Below are 17,655 nucleotides of genomic sequence, written 5' to 3' on the forward strand. Positions count from 1 at the left end.
TCAGTGAGTGAGCGCCGCCTGTACTGCCTCCTATTACCGGAGCCAAGACAAAGTAAGATATCCAAATAATCCAAGTAAAGAGCTCAGCAATGAGCAATGATTAAAGTTAAAGTAGTTACTGATTAGTTTATAAATATACTGCTGTGAGTGTCGGGGAGGGGGATCTGTGGATGGCACTGTAGGGGGATCTGTGGATGGCAGTGCCATCCACAGATCCCCCTACAGTGCCATCCACAGATCCCCCCTCCCCTAAACAGTGCTATCCACAGATCTCCCCCCTAAACAGTGCCATCCACAGATCCCCCCTAAACAGTGCCATCCACAGATCCCCCCTCCCCTAAACAGTGCCATCAATGGCAATGTTTAGGGGAGGGGGATCTGTGGAAGGTACTGTTTAGGGGGGGATCTGTGGATGGCATTGTTTAGGGGGGATCTGTGGATGGCACTGTTTAGGGGGGATCTGTGGATGGCACTGTTTAGGGGGGAGATCTGTGGATGGCACTGTTTAGGGGGGAGATCTGTGGATGGCACTGTTTAGGGGGGAGATCTGTGGATGGCACTGTTTAGGGGAGGGGGGGATCTGTGGATGGCACTGTTTAGGGGAGGAGGGATCTGTGGATGGCACTGTTTAGGGGGGAGATATGTGGATGGCACTGTTTAGGGGAGGGGGGATCTGTGGATGGCACTGTTTAGGGGAGGGTGGATCTGTGGATGGCACTGTTTAGGGGGGAGATCTGTGGATGGCACTGTTTAGGGGAGGGGGGATCTGTGGATGGCACTGTTTAGGGGAGGGGGATCTGTGGATGGCACTGTTTAGGGGAGGGGGATCTGTGGATGGCACTGTTTAGGGGATCTGTGGATGGCACTGTTTAGGGGGGAGATCTGTGGATGGCACTGTTTAGGGGGGAGATCTGTGGATGGCACTGTTTAGGGGGGAGATCTGTGGATGGCACTGTTTAGGGGAGGGGGGGATCTGTGGATGGCACTGTTTAGGGGAGGAGGGATCTGTGGATGGCACTGTTTAGGGGGGAGATATGTGGATGGCACTGTTTAGGGGAGGGGGGATCTGTGGATGGCACTGTTTAGGGGAGGGTGGATCTGTGGATGGCACTGTTTAGGGGGGAGATCTGTGGATGGCACTGTTTAGGGGAGGGGGGATCTGTGGATGGCACTGTTTAGGGGAGGAGGGATCTGTGGATGGCACTGTTTAGGGGAGGGGGGATCTGTGGATCTGTGGATGGCACTGTTTAGGGGGATCTGTGGATGGCACTGTTTAGGGGGGAGATCTGTGGATGGCACTGTTTAGGGGGGGGATCTGTGGATGGCACTGTTTAGGGGAGGGGGATCTGTGGATGGCACTGTTCAAATTTCATGCACATTAAATGCAACAGCAGTATTTGCACTGTAAACCTCCTTTTTTATTTATATAAAGTGTGGGTGAACTTAAACTGTATGGCTATACTGTGGTTCCTGTAGGCTTTGTGTGCATAAGGTGTGGAGGGGGGGGGGCCTCCATGTCTATTTTGCTTGGGGCCCCCAAATTCCTTCAAACGGCCCTGTCCGGCGGCCTTTCTCCGTGCACTGCCGTGCTGCGCAGAAGCTTCGCTCTGTCTCCATTATAGTCAATGGGGAGTCAATTTACGGTCCGGCGGCATGGCGAAATAGTGGCAGGACAGATCCGACAGGGTGAACAGCCTGTCGGATCCATCCTGCCGCTAGTGTAAAAATAGCCTAAATTGTTACTGTGCTTTGAGAAACGGCTAGAGAATCCTGGAACGTGTGATTCCTGTATTTTACTCATCGGTTGAATAAAAATCCAGATTTTAATGGAACCGCTGCAGGGATATTGTCTCTTTAACATATCATTGCATAGTGCCATCTGTCTTTTGATGATAATGTAGGTGCCAATCAGTAGAAAATTAAACATTCATTGGGCCAGAGCTTCGCTTTGTATTTGTCAGCCCTGGTCTACACAAAGCTGTTCATTTTGGCCATATTTATTTAGCCATCATTCTAATCTCCCGCAGTTACCCAGCTCAACTGAGTAATATGTAGGGTTAGGGCTATGGCTATCGATTCTATCAGCAATCAAGTATTCTACCGATGAATCCAATAATTAACCGAGTACTCTAACAAGAAAAAACTAATTAAAAGAATGTTTTCCTTTATAAAAACTCATCAGCCCGCCCATGCCATCATCAGATTCCCCCCTGCCATCAGTCCTCAGCGCCATCAGTCCCTCCCATGCGATTAGTCTCCCTAGTGCCATCATCTCCCCCAGTGCCATCAGTCCTATGTGCCATCAGCTCCCTCAAGTGCCCTCCTCTCCCGTCAGCATGATGCTGGCTGGCGGGAGACCACGCAGCAGTGAGTAATAGCAAGCGCTTCACTCACGCTCTGTGGTCACATGGTACAAAGAATCCTTGATGCAAAACATTTGCATCAAGGATTTTTTTGTGTTGAGTTACTCGATTGCTTAAGCCCTAGTAGGGATACACCTAGGAAAATATACCTGTACATCTTTACCATCACCGTAGCTATAAGGGTGCATTCATATTTACAAAGCTATGTTTGCATTGAATCGGTAAGGTGTGTTACAGTAAAATGTAAATTATTGGGATCATTTACTAAGGGCTGGCATTTCACACGTCAGTCTTAGTAAAAAGGCCACCGGAAGAATATGTGGCCAGTTTATTAAAAAGCGCAGGTCTACGATGTCTAGGAAAGTGAAATCTATACCAGGTTTGAAAAAAGGTGGTGAAAGCGGTGTAGAGACCCAAAAGACTCACATTTTTATGCAACATGTATAAAAAAATCTATGCAAAATTTTTGTACAGATTTTTGTAAACATACAGTTTTTGTAAATGACTCCCATTATCTACATGATTGTTTTGTACCACACTGTTGATTGAATTCATACACATGTGCAGTACCCCAGACCTGGGAGTATCTGCAAAGTTTGGTTTGTTATATAATGCTTGTGATGTTAATGCCATGTACCGTTCACTCAGTTGTTTCAGAATGAGCCAGATATGGCCAGAGTTAACAATCCTAGCTCAGCCCCCTCTGGAGCTCAAAGTGTGGACCGGTTCCATTCCCTAGCTCCAGAAGATTCCAGAGAGAATAACTGTAGAGAGGGAGGAAGAAGGAGCAGTCTCCATATGCTCCTCTTCCATATATTCCAGCTCCAAGCCCTCGAGCCTCGGTCACCTCCACAAGCTCCAAGAAGCGCAGGCAAGAGAGAGAGACAGCAAGATAACCCAGCTTAAGGCGATGCAGACCCTGCTGCCACAGCCGGATAACCAGTTAAGACACCCTATGCACCCCAGAATAGTGGATACTAAAGCCACAGTTGCCAGAGAATAGCTATTAGCCAGAGATGCCTATAGCAGATATTTTAGCCAAAGAAATCTGAGGGTTATTGCCATGTTAATCTGCTTAGTTTATGCGGGGACATCTAGGAGGACTTTGCATTGTATACAAACTACTGCCGGATGTAGTACAACTTTAATCCTGTGTATGGTAAAGATAGACAATTGTTAAGTTTCACCTGGCCTGGTCTCTGACTCTCTAACTGGCTGACCTGTTGTATGTGCGCTTGGCAGCTTAAGGCATCTGTGTTGGTCCCATGTCCATATGTGCCGCATTGCTGAGAAAAATGATGTTTTAATATATGCAAATGAGCCTCTAGGAGCAACGGGGCGTTGCTGTTACTCCTTGAGGCTCTGCTCTCTCTGCAACTGCTGCGCCCTTTGCACTTTGATTAACTGTAGCAGAAGTCAAGTGTGATGATGTTTTCACTGACTGGCCCTGTCAATCAAAGTGCCGAGGGCGCGGCAGTTGCAGAGAGAGCTGAGCCTCTAGGGGCAAAAGCAACGCCCCCGTTGCTCCTAGAGGCTAGTTTGAATATATTAAAACTTCATTTTTCTCAGTAATGCAGGCACATATGAACATGGGACCAACACAGATGACTTCAGCTGCCAAGCGCACATGCAACAGGTCAGCCAGTGTCAGAGGTACAAATCTGACAGATGCCCTTTAACACCACATGCCCTACACGTGGCCTAACACCCACATGGACATTAACACCATGGGCACTCCCCAAACTACCATCAGGCAGGGAACCCACATCTACAGAGAGTGCCTAGAGGGAACACAGAGTGCCTCTTCCTTCATTGTACCAACCCCAGGGAGTGACGGACTGAGGGAGTATACCATGACACATCATCATCAGGGCCACTACCACTCCCATCCTCTGCTCCAGCTCCTCAGGGGCTCACTGCTTATACACTGCCTATGTTGTAAAAGCCAGTAACGTTACATCTCCTCCTCCTCTAGAAAATACGCTTTTGCTGGAAAGAATCATGTTTTTATGTCCTGTGAATATCCCTGGACAGGCTGATCAGGAGGGATCTACTGCCAGCTTTTACTTTCCAGATTAAAATAACGTATTATTTATTCCTTTCCTGCAAATTTTATTTCTGCCAGTTTCATCTAATTTTCTTCTTCTGAGATGTAGATCGTATACTGGTGATAGAAAGTGTTAACCCTATGTAAAAACCTGGTCCTATGAATCACAAAATCACTTCGGTGACAACTGTGCCTTACAGGAAGATTAATGCAACTGCTTATCCAAGATGCAGCTCACACACGTCTCATGCAGTGGTCCTAATCAGATTAAAGAAACTTTTTTTTCTCATTTAATGTTTTATTAAAGTTTTAAGTATGACATTTTCATTTCAGCATCATTTGATACAAACATGTAGTCATGCATTGAAGGGGAGCACATGAGACATCTGGTTCTCAAAATAATGTGGCACGCAACCATGTGGAAACAAACATTAAGGCAATGCAAAGTCAAACTCATAAATAATGACACGTAAAAGAGGACAGTAGGCAGTGGGCAGGGGGATGGGGAAAAGGGTAGGAGGGTATTAATAGCTAGATATGTAGGATTTACACTTGCGTGTTCCGGAAGGTTTCTGAGGAACGAAACGTGTCCCACAGACCCCATGTCTTCAGGTATCGTGAGACATCCAAGGGTGTCACGCTAATGAGATTCTCCATCCTCTGATATAGGGCAATCTCCTCAAACCATCCCTCCATGCACTCCTCCATTTCACATCTCCAGCAGCGATCTGACACTGCAGGGAACCATTTATGGAGCAACGCAGGCACTCTGTACCATTTAGATATTTTATAGCTCGTTTCTTGTGCCTTAGTAGAGAGCAGTGCTTTGTGGAATAAAAGGAAACCTCTATTCCATTGGGATGGGGTGAGGTGAGCACCTAAGTCTTGTTCCCAAGCCTGACAGAATGGAGGAGGACATGAGGAACGCTGACAGATAAACAATTTGTATATAGGTGATATATTTCTAAAAACCGCTGAAGGGGAGATGCACATCTACTCGAAAGTAGTGAGGTTTCGAAACAGTATGTGGGTCCTACACATGGAGGAGTGGAAGTGCCTAAGTTGCATATTGTCAAAGGAGTTGCGAGTTGATGGAGTGGGGATCCCAAGCAATTGAGGTAAGGATTTCAATGAGGATCCTGAGAGGATGTGGTAAAATCTCATCGGTCGAAGTTTCGTGCTTTGGAGAAACGTCTGGGAAGAGCGCCCCAGGAGGAATCGAGGATGGTCTGTTTTTGGGACCAAGTGACCCTTAGGGTCAATTAGTGAGGTGTGGCGACTAATGGATGCTAATATTACAAACGTATGATGGGCTGTAAAGTATAGTGTAGAAGGAGTGGGGGTGAAGTGCCTATTAGCCACGGAAGAACTGCTATGGAGCAAGGAGAGGAGTCACATGCAAGACCTGGATGTGTCATTACAGATCATGTCTAATAGCCGGGCATAGACAGTAGCGTGATAGTATAATCGACAGTCCGGGAGACCTACCCCCTCCCCACACACTTCTTCTTGGGATGGGTCATTATTATTTACCATTTGATTCGTGGCTTACCAGGTGACCACACAAATCGTGTGAAACATTGGTGCAATTGAGACCAGAATGTGGACGAAATACGGAGGGGGATGGTCTGTATGAGATAGTCATTTTCTCATAGTCATTTTCAGGGTGCTAATCTTGCCAAACCAGGAGAATGTAAGAAGAGGAGACAGCAGGCAACCTTGGCGTGTCTCATTATGGATAGCTAGCACATAAGTGCGGGTCCTTACCGGATTTTGGCATGATCACAATGTGGGCCTCAGTGGTCTGCGCCAGGAAGGGAAGCCCAGGAGACACCATGTTAAAGACCTGAAGCATAAAAGGGAAAAGAGAGGTTGCAAAAGACTTGTAGAACCTGGCTGTGAGCCCGCCAGGGCCTGGGCTCTTGCCCTGTGGCAAGGATTTGAGAACCGCCTGGCTTCCGTAAATGACATCTCCAAGCTAGCAGAGTCTAGTGCAGATAATTTGGGGAGCTGGGAGGAGGGTTCAGGTGTATGGTCTGCTTGTGTTGGGGAAGCTCTGGGCAAATTGTAGAGTTCCGAATAGAAAGAGTGAAAGGAAGACGCAATATCCGTGGTGGTGTGTACTATACTGTCCATGTGGTTTTTGATAGTGGGGCTGTGTGAAACCGCGAGTTTTCCTCTAAGGGCTCTCGCCAACATGCGCCCACTCTTGTTTCCATATTCGTAGAATTTACTATGACATATTTGTATCATGTGTTTGTAAGACGTTTCTAACAGGCTTTAGGAGTCTAAACGTGTGTTTTGGAGATCACGGAGAGTCGGCAAGGAGAGTGCTTGTTTGTGGGCAAGTTTCAAAGAGGCCACTTTCTGCAATGCAATTTTGAGGGAACGTGCTTTTTCCTTCTTGAGACGGGACCCATGTTTAATAAGGACTCTGCGCAAGACGCATTTCAAGGCTTCCCATTTAATTGGGAGGGGAGTGTTATCCGTACTGTGATCAGACAGAAAATCTGACACAGTGCTGGTAAGATCAGCAGCGCACACCGGGTCAAGAATGAGAGATTCATTTAATCGCCAGGTCCACTCAGTTTTGGTGAGAAAGGGAGGGTTCAGGGAACAAAATATTGGGGTGTGGTCCAACCACAAGATATTGCCTATTTGTGTGGAGTCCATCCATGATAGGGCCGATTGCTGGAGGAGAATGTAATCAATGCAGCTGTAGGAAGAATGAGGAGCAGAATAAAAGGTATAATCTTTATCTGCAGGGTGCTGAAGAAGACCCCATGGGTCGCACGGGTCGCACAGTTGCAATTGGAGTAGTGCCCGTTTCACTTTTTTAATAGTGGAGTAGGAGAGGGAGGCACGTCTAGTCCAGTTGTCAAGTGTGGGGTCGAGGATAAGATTAAAGTCGCTGCAAAAGACGACCGTTCCTTGAATCAGGGGAAGGGCATTGTCAACTAAATCTAGGATAAAGGAGGCCTGGTTTTGGTTGGGGGGGCATAGGCATTAAGGAAGGTGAATTCACGTCCACCAATTAATAATGAAAGAATCAAATACCTGGCCCCCGGATCGACAGTGCATCCCAGCACCTGTTGAGGCAAAGACCTATGAATTGCTATGGGGACCCCTTTTGTCTTATTCACCGGGTTGTTTGCAAAGTGCCACGTTGTGTAATACCGATGTCGTATGCCAGGAGCTTTACCTTCTTTAAAATGTGTTTCCTGAAAATAAATAATGTGTGCCTTTTGGCGATGGAAATGGTGGTGTTAAGGCCCTTTGCATTGAACGATGCTATCTTGAGTGATGTCATATCTGCAGAAGGGAAAGAACACAAGGGACACAGGGAAGGGTGACAAACAGAAAACGAAGAAGGGGTGAAGGAGAAAAAGGAAAAATAAGAAAAAAAGAGAACGCAAATAAGAGAGAGAAAAAAAGATGGAGCACTAACGTGACCAAAGGTCTAAAGAGACAGTCACCAGAGACAAAGAGGCCTCGAGGGAGTGTCTCAAATTATTGAGGTAGCAGCCAGGAAAAATCATATGACCGACGACTCTATTACACCGAATGCTAAGAGGAAGCAAAAACAACAGAAGAAATGCAAGGCATAAAGAGGAGCGAGGCCATTGTGGCCATGAGTTAACCGTCCCATTTTGGATCAACAGATAGTCCTTCGGGTGATGGAGTTAGGTGGGGATCCACGTCCAGGGCCCGCGGATCATTGCTGTCTCCGTCCATGAGGTGTCGTCATGATCGCCCCAGGTGATTCGGTGTTGCCAACACGAGAGTGGCCAGCCTGTCTCTGTAATGTGGAGGCAGGTGGGAGAATAGATGCCCAGGAGCCCAATTCGACCAGTGGGAGGTCTAGTTGTTGTAAAAATCGTGGTAGGGCTGAACCTAGGGGACCAGCAAAGGGATAGCCCTAGCGGTAACTAATGCCGCAATCCTTGAGGAGATCCAGTAGTGGGCGCAAGGCGGCTCTCTGTGATAAAGTGTGGCATGAAATATCCTGCAGCAGTGCAATGGGGACTGCTTAATGCGACAGGGGGGGAAGCTTGTCGAGCCTCGTTCGGAATCTGTTCTTTGATGACGTAAAAGTGAATTCCGCAGATGACATCTCTTGGTTTAGCGCCATCAGGGATAAGAGGTCTAAGAGCTCTATGGACCCAGGATTCCATAAAAATTCTTACAATCGTGGGTAGTAAGTCCATTGTCGAAACTGACTCTGGAAGGCCTCTGATCTGTATATTGTTATGGCGACTGCGGTTTTCTATATCGTCCAAATGTTGTAGGACATAAAATTGCGCATCATGGGTTTGGACCTTGTCTTGTAGAGCTTTAACGGTTGCTGACAGAGCTTCATGCTCATGTGTGACAGAATCAAGCCTGGTTTCAAGTGTAGCCATCTCAGAGCGGACTTGAGAGTATTCTCGCTTACATTCTTGTAGGATGTTGGTAGCAAAGCTAGACAAATCTTCTTTAGAAGATAGAGAGCAAATAAGAGCGCGCAGGTCCGCCATAGTGGGCGGTCTGGAGTCCTTATCAAATAAAGCGACAGAGGATGGCGGTTTCAAAGAGGGGTGCAAGAGGGAACTCTGGGGGGACATTGCTGTAGGGTCAGTCATGACCTTTAAGGTCCAGTGGGGTTGCTCCTGACGGCTGCGGGCGGGGGTCGTCCCAGGATGATCCTGTTGACCAATGTGGGGATGCTGCCAAGGATGGGCTAGGGGAATGGGAAGAAGGACGGAAGGGTTCTTGTGCAGCAGGAGGGGAAGGAGCATGAAGTACAGCTCGACTGGGGAACCTATGATGTTGGTCCAGGGGCTGACCCTGGAGGTGGGGCTCAGAATATGGCAATTGCTGGTCACATAAAGGCTCCTGGTGGGTGCCTGGGGCTTCCAAGACTGTAGAGGCATTGTGTGCATGGTTTCTGGGCCAAAAAGAGCCAGCTGAGGGCTTCAGTACATGGCCCCCTGGGTTAACAGGGCTGAGAGCCACTAATGCTGCATGTTAGGAGATGGAGGAAGCTCCTGTACTGACCTGGGATGCTGAGAGACAGGCAGGGGCTCTGGAGGTTGGAGGCAGTCAGGGCTGTTGCTTGCTTCTAAGCAGCGCGATTCAGGTGTGGCCAAAGGGTTCTGATCCCGTCTGGTGGGCCACTCGTGCTGCTCGGTACAAGCAGGTAGAGAGGGCACCAACGCAGAGCGACGTCTGCTTGGAGATGGGGAGAGGTCCCTTTGCATGTCAGGGAGCGCTTCTGTAGGCTGCGTGGTCCGGGTATCGGCGCCATCTTGGGAGCGCATGGCGCATCTGGATCGGGGCCCGGTGAGGCAGATTGGCGAGCGAAAAGACAGGGCAGGTTGCCCTGGGAGGATGCCAGGGGAGCCGATGGTCGTGTCCTTTTTTGTGGTCTTGCCCAACATAAGCAGTCAGGGTAGAGGGAATTTCGTTCAGGGTGTGGAGCACTGACAAGGCACGTCTTCACTCTTCCATGGCTGGCCACGACCCCCTAAAGCAACTTTTTATTAACAAGCTGTTCTCATTATCATGTGAAAGGTTTATTTATCACCCTGGGGGTATTAAAGCCCTTTGTTATAGATATTGGGAATGAGTGTCAGAAAATGAAATCTCACTTGTAACGATTCTGTGTGCTCAAACACAAGAGTGTGGATTCTTGGCTCATCATTTTACTTATCACTTGTAGAAGAAAGACGTGTACAATGTGAACTTACAGCAGAAATGTATTGATGTCATGTATCCGACTTATCAGCAGCATCGACCTCTGCTACCTCGGCTTAATAATGTAAGCGATAAGGTGAATCATCTAGACTGGTCAGATGCTAGTTTTCAGATTTCCCTTTGACATTGGCAATGCTATTCATTATTAGTGCAGATATTGTTGCTGCAGAAGTCTCCAAAGCCGAATCCAGCCTACCATATATAAAACCCAACCCATGAATTATTTATCCCATGACCATTGCTCTGTCTAAGCCCTTGCAGCTATCGAGCGCAGCATTGTTCTCTCTAAGACAATACAGAACCACACTGAATAAATGTAACCTGTCATGCCCGGTTAATTAGACATTCAGCAGTTAGATTCCCAGGGCCACCGAGCAGCCAAGTAAATTGTGTTGCACAGCATATACGTCTAAAGCAGTGAAGGATTTATTATCTGCTTCCCTAGTAGTGTGGGACAGTAGATTGATAGCAATTTCAGCAGTGGTCTAGGTTGCTGAAGGAGGTAGTGTGTTTATCCCTTGTGGCCTTATGGTCTGTAGCGATTAACGGCATTAGTCTAAGCATCCCTGGTGGTCTAGGGCAGTGAAACGGGTTAATGCCAGTATTCTCTGTGGTATATGGCATTGAAGGGGTTAATGTCCGTATCCTTGGTGGTCTAGGAAATTGCCAGGGTTAATGTCAGTATGCTTGGTAATGTAGGGAAGTAAAGGAGTTATTGGCAGAATACATTGTGGTATAGGGCAGTGAAGAGGTTAATGTCAGCATCTCTGGCAGTCTAGAGCAGTGAAGAGGTTAATGTCAGCATCTCTGGTGGTCTAGGGCAGTGAAGAGGTTAATGCCAGTATCTCTAGTGGTTTAGCGCAGAGAATAGGTTAATGGCAGTTTCTCCAGTGGTCTAGAGCAATAAAGGGGTTTCATGTATCATATTTATGGTGCACAATGCAGAATTACAGATATTGCAGGGTTAACACAGAAACTCTTAACTCAAATTTCTGCATTGTGCACCATAAATATGATACACGGAACGCCTTCATTGCTAGAGCAATAACGTGGTTGCGCAATGGGAAAAAAACTACAAGAATACAAGAGCACATATATATATATATATATATATACAGTTCAGTAACAGGGACACTCAAAATCTATACATTTCCTGACTGTACATTCTGGTGATTTAACTGGTTATCAGTTCTACAGATTGGAAAGGGTTAACAAACTAGCATGGGGTGGAGGGGGGGGGGGGGGGATTGGAGACATATTCTCCACAACTGGGAAACCTATTGGGTAGTAATGCTTAATGCCGCTTTCCCAAATGGCTTGAATTTTGCACCAATTTAATACTGCACTATTAGGCTGAGTTCACTCGGGCGTGACAGATTTGTTCAGGGTGTATTGCGGCAAACCCGCGCGAGTAGGTACCCAACTGCAGTCAGTTTTAACTGCGATTGCGTTCCGTTGTTCAGTTTCTATCGCGCGGGTGCAATGTGTTTTGCACGCGTGTGATAAAAAACTGACTGTGGTACCCAGACCCGAACTTCTTCACAGAAGTTCAGGTTTGAGATCGGTGCTTTAGCCGACAGCTCATGATTAAAGAAGTAAGAAGAGACCGGCAGCTACGCGATCAAGAGGAGAAGGTGAGTTAATTATTTTTTTTATTTTTTAACCCTCAATTGACCACCTACTAAGCATTCTGTATTAAAGAATGCTATTGTTTTCCCTTATAACCATGTTATAAGGGAAAATAATACAGTGAATAGACTGTCACCTAGCAACCGTGCGTGAAAATCGCACCGCATCCGCACTTGATTGCGGATGCTTGCAATTTTCACTCAGCCCCATTCACTTCTATGGGGCCTGCGTTGCGTGAAAAACGCACAATATAGAGCATGCTGCGATTTTCAAACAACGCATAAGTGATGCGTGAAAATCACTGATCATGTGCACAGCCCCATAGAAGTGAATGGGTCCGGATTCAGTGCGGGTGCAATGCGTTCCCCTCCCGCATTGCACCCGCGCGGAAATCTCGCCCGTGTAAACTCAGCCTTAATCTTACTGTGTTGTCCCACTCATATTGCATATTTTGACAATATCTATATAGGACAAATCTGACCCCATCATGTATGTGCATTGCACTCAACTGGTGTACCCACTATACTTTTCATATATCTTATTTTTCCGAACACCGGTATATGTTATAATATTTAAAAAAGTAGCTGATCCTCAGATAAAAGGCTAGTGTGAGAACCAAATAGGTAATCCGTATTAAAATCTCAGAAAACTCCTTTAAACTTTCTAGCAATTACCTGTCGTCTTACCAGTGGACCGGCTAGGACTGTGTGGTCTGCCAGTGCCCAGTTTTATCTGTATTAATGTTTTATTATTTTCCAGGTGTTTTCTGGGACATACTATCTGTTGTCGCAGGTCTGTGTGCATGTGGTGGGGTTGGCAATGACAGATCTCACAGACTTCAGTCCGCAGAAGCTGTTGAACAGGCACTGTTAAGTCAGTGATTATGACAAGGGGATCAGGCTTTGCTCAGCTAGCATGTCATGCAACTTCCAGACACTGACACTGAATTAGCATTTCAGACCTGTTATTATTCCCACATTAAGGAGCCCAGCATCTATACCTGGGATTAATACAGGCTAGGAGAAAATGGTGTACTGGATTGGGGAGGGAATGGCAGGTCCCTCTGCTAACCTACCCACCATTTCATAAAAATCCAGGCCTATAAAACACTTTAAACTATATTTTTTATGAAACAACCCAGCTTTCCTGGATTCTTTTTACCTCACCCATCTAAGCATTCTGAGTGAAATATACCCCCCCCCCCCCCCAGTTTGTAAAAATGCATTTGGAAATCTTCAGACCCTTTAACTTTTTTCACATTTTGTTATGTTAAAATTTCTCCATCAATCTGCACCCAATACCCCATAATGAGAAAATGAGATAAGAATTTAGAAATATTTGGTAAATTTATTAAAAGAGACATAAGTAACATAGTTTATAAGGCTGAAAAAAGACTTCTGTCCATCTAGTTCAGCCTGTTATCCTGCAAAGTTGGTCCAGAGAAAAAAAATTGCTTTCCAACTGCAATCAGGCTATCAGAATAACTTCCTGGATCAACGACCCTTCTTTAGAAATCTAGTTACTATAACCTGTAATATAATTACACTCCAGAAATATATCCAGGCCCCTTTTAAGCTCACCATCACCACCTCCTCAGGCAGAGAGTTCCATAGTCTCACTGCTTTTACAGTAAAGAATCCTTTGTGTTTGTGTGCAAACCTTCTTTCCTGTAGATGTAAAGGATGTCCCCTCATCACAGTCATGGTCCTGAGTATGAATAGATGATGGGAGAGATCTCTGTACTGACCCCTGATATATTTATACATGGTTATTAGATCTCCCCTTAGTCATATAAACTAAATAAATATAATTATGATAATAATCTTTTTGGGTACAGTAGTCCATCCATTCCAGTTATTACTTTATTTGCCATCATCTGAAACCTCTTCTTAGGTCTGCTATAGTAATAGTATTCAGACACTTTCCTATGTCTTTTCTACACCTTATTTCAGTTGATTGGACATGATTGGGAAAGACACATCTCGCTCAATATAAGGTCTCACAGCTAACAATGCATATCACAGTAAAATCCAAGACATAAGGAAGAAAGAACTGCCTGTGAAGCCCAGAGACAAGGTCTTTTGGGGGCATGGATCTGGATAAGAGTGCAAAAAGTTTCTGCTGCACTGGGGAACCTGCTGTTTATTTTCTCCCTGTCCAATCGCAGCGCAAAGCTCACAGCCTGGGAGAGAAAAAAAAAACAGCAGGTTCCCCAGTACAGCAGAAACTTTTTGCACTCTTATCCAGATCCATGCCTCCAAAAGACCTTGTCTCTGGGCTTCACAGGCAGTTCTTTCTTCCTTATGTCTTGGATTTTACTGTGATATGTATTGTTAGCTGTGAGAAGGAATGCCCAAGAGAAAAAGGGCAGGCTCCCCCCAGTGTTACCAAGTCAGCGAAAATACTGGGGGACATAGCAGGAGAACGGAGCAGCGCCCCGGAATAATAGTAAGTGCAGTCAGATCCCGGGTGCCGCTCTACACAGCCTGATAGTTATCTTACAATGTTTGGACTGATGAAAGGTCCTCTTTAAGTGCAGAATCATGGGTAAACGTTAATTTTTTTCTTTTTTTTTTTAACATTTGGTGCAACATAACAAAACGTGAACAAAGTGTAAGGATCTGAAGACTTTACGAATGTGTACATATTGTGGTAATGTGTACAGTGCTGGAAGGCATGTATATCCCACCCAGATACCTCAGCTGGGTGAGATAAGTAAAATCCAGAAAGCTGCAGTGGTTTCAGAAAAATGTAGTTTGCAAAGACAGTTTTGTCTAGATTTTGTTCTGGGCTGGATTTCATTTGGACTGGGGAATAGGTTTGGTAGTGGGATCTGCCAGTCCACACCCTTCTAGTACATGTATTGCCTTTAGCTGAGGAGATTGCAGATGAGGCCTGCTGTTCTAATCACAGAGGGATAAAACAACCCTCTGTGTATGACTGTGGGTGTCACGGTCTCTCCTGTGACAGAGGTTAGAAGATCTGAGAGCCTGGCTGCACATTAGGTTTTCTGACTGCCTATCTGTTTTCACTTGTTGCAGTGTTGTTGTTGATAATGACCATACCTCTTGTCTCAGGTGTAGCTTGTAGTCATTACTGCTCCTCTATTTAGTCTGGACTCACACTTCATACTATGTGGTTGATATTATCTGCCTGGAGTTGGAAGAGCTGGTGTGAGTTCCTCATATGTGTTCCTGATCTTCCATTTTCTATTGAAGATAAGTGTACTTCCCTTTGTATTTTGTTGTTCCCATTTGCTTGTTGTTTACTAGGCCTCAGGGAGACGCTGGTTCGTTCATCTGGGAAGGAACCAGTGGTCTCAGACCCAGTCACTACTCCTAGGGCTTTCCAGGGTTTCAAGGGCCTAGGTTTACAGTGTATGAATATTCCCACCTTCAGGGTCTATTCATAATGACAGGAGACGAGGCAAGGTTTAGGGAATCCTATGTGATTACCTCTTCCCTTTTCCCTAGCCTTGAGGCCTTCTTTATGGTCATTTTCCTTCTGTTTTCATTCTGGTGTTCCTCCCCCAACTTTGTGACAGTGGGGAGAGAATTTGGAAAAGGCTCTGTGTGGTCTTAGCCAGGAGGGCTGAGGGGCCACGAGGCTGTGTTAAAGCCTGAAGTTTGGGGGCCCAGCTACGCCAGCGGAAAGAGGGTCAGAGTCGGGAGGACTTCTGGACCATAATTCTCCAAAGATACTGGTGTGGTCACAGCCTGGAGGTTGCTGGACCGTTTGGCTGAAGCCGTATCTAATACCGCGTGTGTGAACTGTGCTCTATAGGTGAGGTAGAGACAACCTATGTATTAGGTAGTGCCTGGACGGGCAGGTGTTTATTTTTATGTTTATGATGGTGCTGAAGTGCCAAAATAAAGCACCATTTGAACGTTAACCCTGTTATCGGAGGAGAAGTATGTGACTGCGACCCCCTGAGAGAGAGCGATCCCTTACAATATATATATTAATATATGGTCAGTATTTTTTTATCTGTATTTGAACTAGGTCTAAAACACAGAAGAGGACTTTATACTTTTTTTCTGTAGTTTTCCCTCCTGGTTTTGGCTTACAAATACTGATGCAAAATACTGACCGTGTGAAATAGTCAATATCCTACCTTTTTCTACCTGGCAAGGAAACCAGCCATGCTAAGCCACAGTCAGTCCCCAGCCAAAAAGTTGTGTTTGCCTCTGCTTTTTGCCCTTCATTGCTTTCTTGGTTTATTGCCCCTTTAAAGGGACGCTTTCATCAGAAATTGATATTTTTTTAAAATAATTTTTGGCTGTTTTCATTTTGGCAGTAGTATGCCATTGAAAATTAAACCGCTGCACAGCCGATTCACAGCATATTTACCAGTTAGTGGCCTGATCTATTCTGGGCCTAATTATAGTGAATGAGGTCTGGCGGGAAGGCGGTAGTATCCAGCAATGCCGAATCCAGAGAACTCTACTTAAACAGCCTGCTGGATTTCCCTGCTGCAAGTGTGAAACTAGCTTTAGTCTTAGTACTATTTTAAACACTTTTTCCTGTTTCCCATGTACTCCATTTTCTATCCTCAGGACACATATTTCTGCCATTGTGATGCTGGATACGTTGGTTCCTACTGTGAAGAATATGATGCCTGCCATAGTAAGCCATGCCTTAATAATGGCACTTGCAGTGACCTCCCACAGAAGCATGATGGCAAAAATGCAACCTGCACCTGCTTGCCTGGTATGTTTTCTGCATGTCAGCAGAAAAATAGCGCAACGTAATAGTATTGCTGCTCATCCAGGTTATAAATGTTTTCTGTGCAGGTTACACAGGGGGATATTGTGAAGCCCTAGTGAACCACTGCTTTCCTCAGCCATGTAGAAATGGAGCCACCTGTGTGACAAGCCTCGGTGGGTTCAGCTGCCAGTGTCCTGAGGGTAAGTGTTTATCCTTAGTATATGTTAGAAGTGGATACAGCATACAGTTAAAAACAAAGTACACTCTCTTAGAATTGCGAGGCTTTATGTATGAGGATATAATAAAAAATATTATATTGAAATTAGGTAAATACAGTCAACAACAGCACATGGCAAATTACACAGTGTCATTATGTTTTTAACAACAACTAGGCCAAAGTGCAGACAATGTATGTGAAAAATTAAGTACACCCTTACTGCTTCCATAGGAAATAAGAAAGTAAGTGCTGCTAACAAAATCTCCTTGATTAACTGATCATCAGCAAGTGATCACCTCTTTAAAGTGTAACTGCCATTTAACTACCAAAAATGAAATTCCATATGTGATGCTGAAGGGAAGATATTTATGAAGCTGCATTTTTCAGCTAATTTTACCTTTCTGATGTCTGTATTCAGCCATTAGCAACCATATTTCTCTGTGCCTCTATTTCAGCAACTTCCTAAGATGGCCTCTGCTGCTCTTCCTGTGATGATTTTTGCCCTTCTTTGAGACCATCCTGTATTTCCCTCACTTCCCATAAGCCCTTGCTCTCTTCACATGAACTACTGTAGCAGGACCAATCAGAATGCAGATAACTTCCCACAGTACCCAGAGCAGTGTGTATCCTCACATAAAGTTAACCAGAGACAATCCCTGCAATTACATGAAATCAGTAAGCATTTCTTTTAACCTCTTAATAGCCAGCTCTCCCTCAATCTCTTCCAGACTGACATGGAGGGGGGCTGCTTTAGTTGCTTATATCTCTGGTTTGGTACCAGCTAGAATTATGGTCTGAAAGCTGACATTCCAAGCTTTCAGATAATACCAGAATGACATAAATCAGTACAGGGGAAGATATCAATGATAGAAATCAGGATGCTGTGAATAAAGCTGAAAGTAAAAGCAGATTTTACCTGCGATTATTCCCAACTCTATTTCTAACAGTGATTTCTC

At 45.4% G+C, this 17,655-nt stretch overlaps 1 protein-coding gene across 1 annotated transcript in view; it reads left to right on the forward strand.

Annotated features, from left to right (window-relative positions):
- Positions 1–17,655, forward strand: part of DNER (delta/notch like EGF repeat containing) — a 240,439-nt gene that overhangs the window by 163,495 nt on the left and 59,289 nt on the right. Inside the window, exons 6-7 of the mRNA XM_044290795.1 lie at positions 16,332–16,485; positions 16,569–16,682. Coding sequence (XP_044146730.1) covers positions 16,332–16,485; positions 16,569–16,682 — 268 coding nt within the window. The remainder of the gene's footprint in view (positions 1–16,331; positions 16,486–16,568; positions 16,683–17,655) is intronic.

The sequence above is a fragment of the Bufo gargarizans genome, chromosome 4, assembly GCF_014858855.1.
Source record: "Bufo gargarizans isolate SCDJY-AF-19 chromosome 4, ASM1485885v1, whole genome shotgun sequence".
Classification (NCBI taxonomy): Eukaryota; Metazoa; Chordata; class Amphibia; order Anura; family Bufonidae; genus Bufo; species Bufo gargarizans.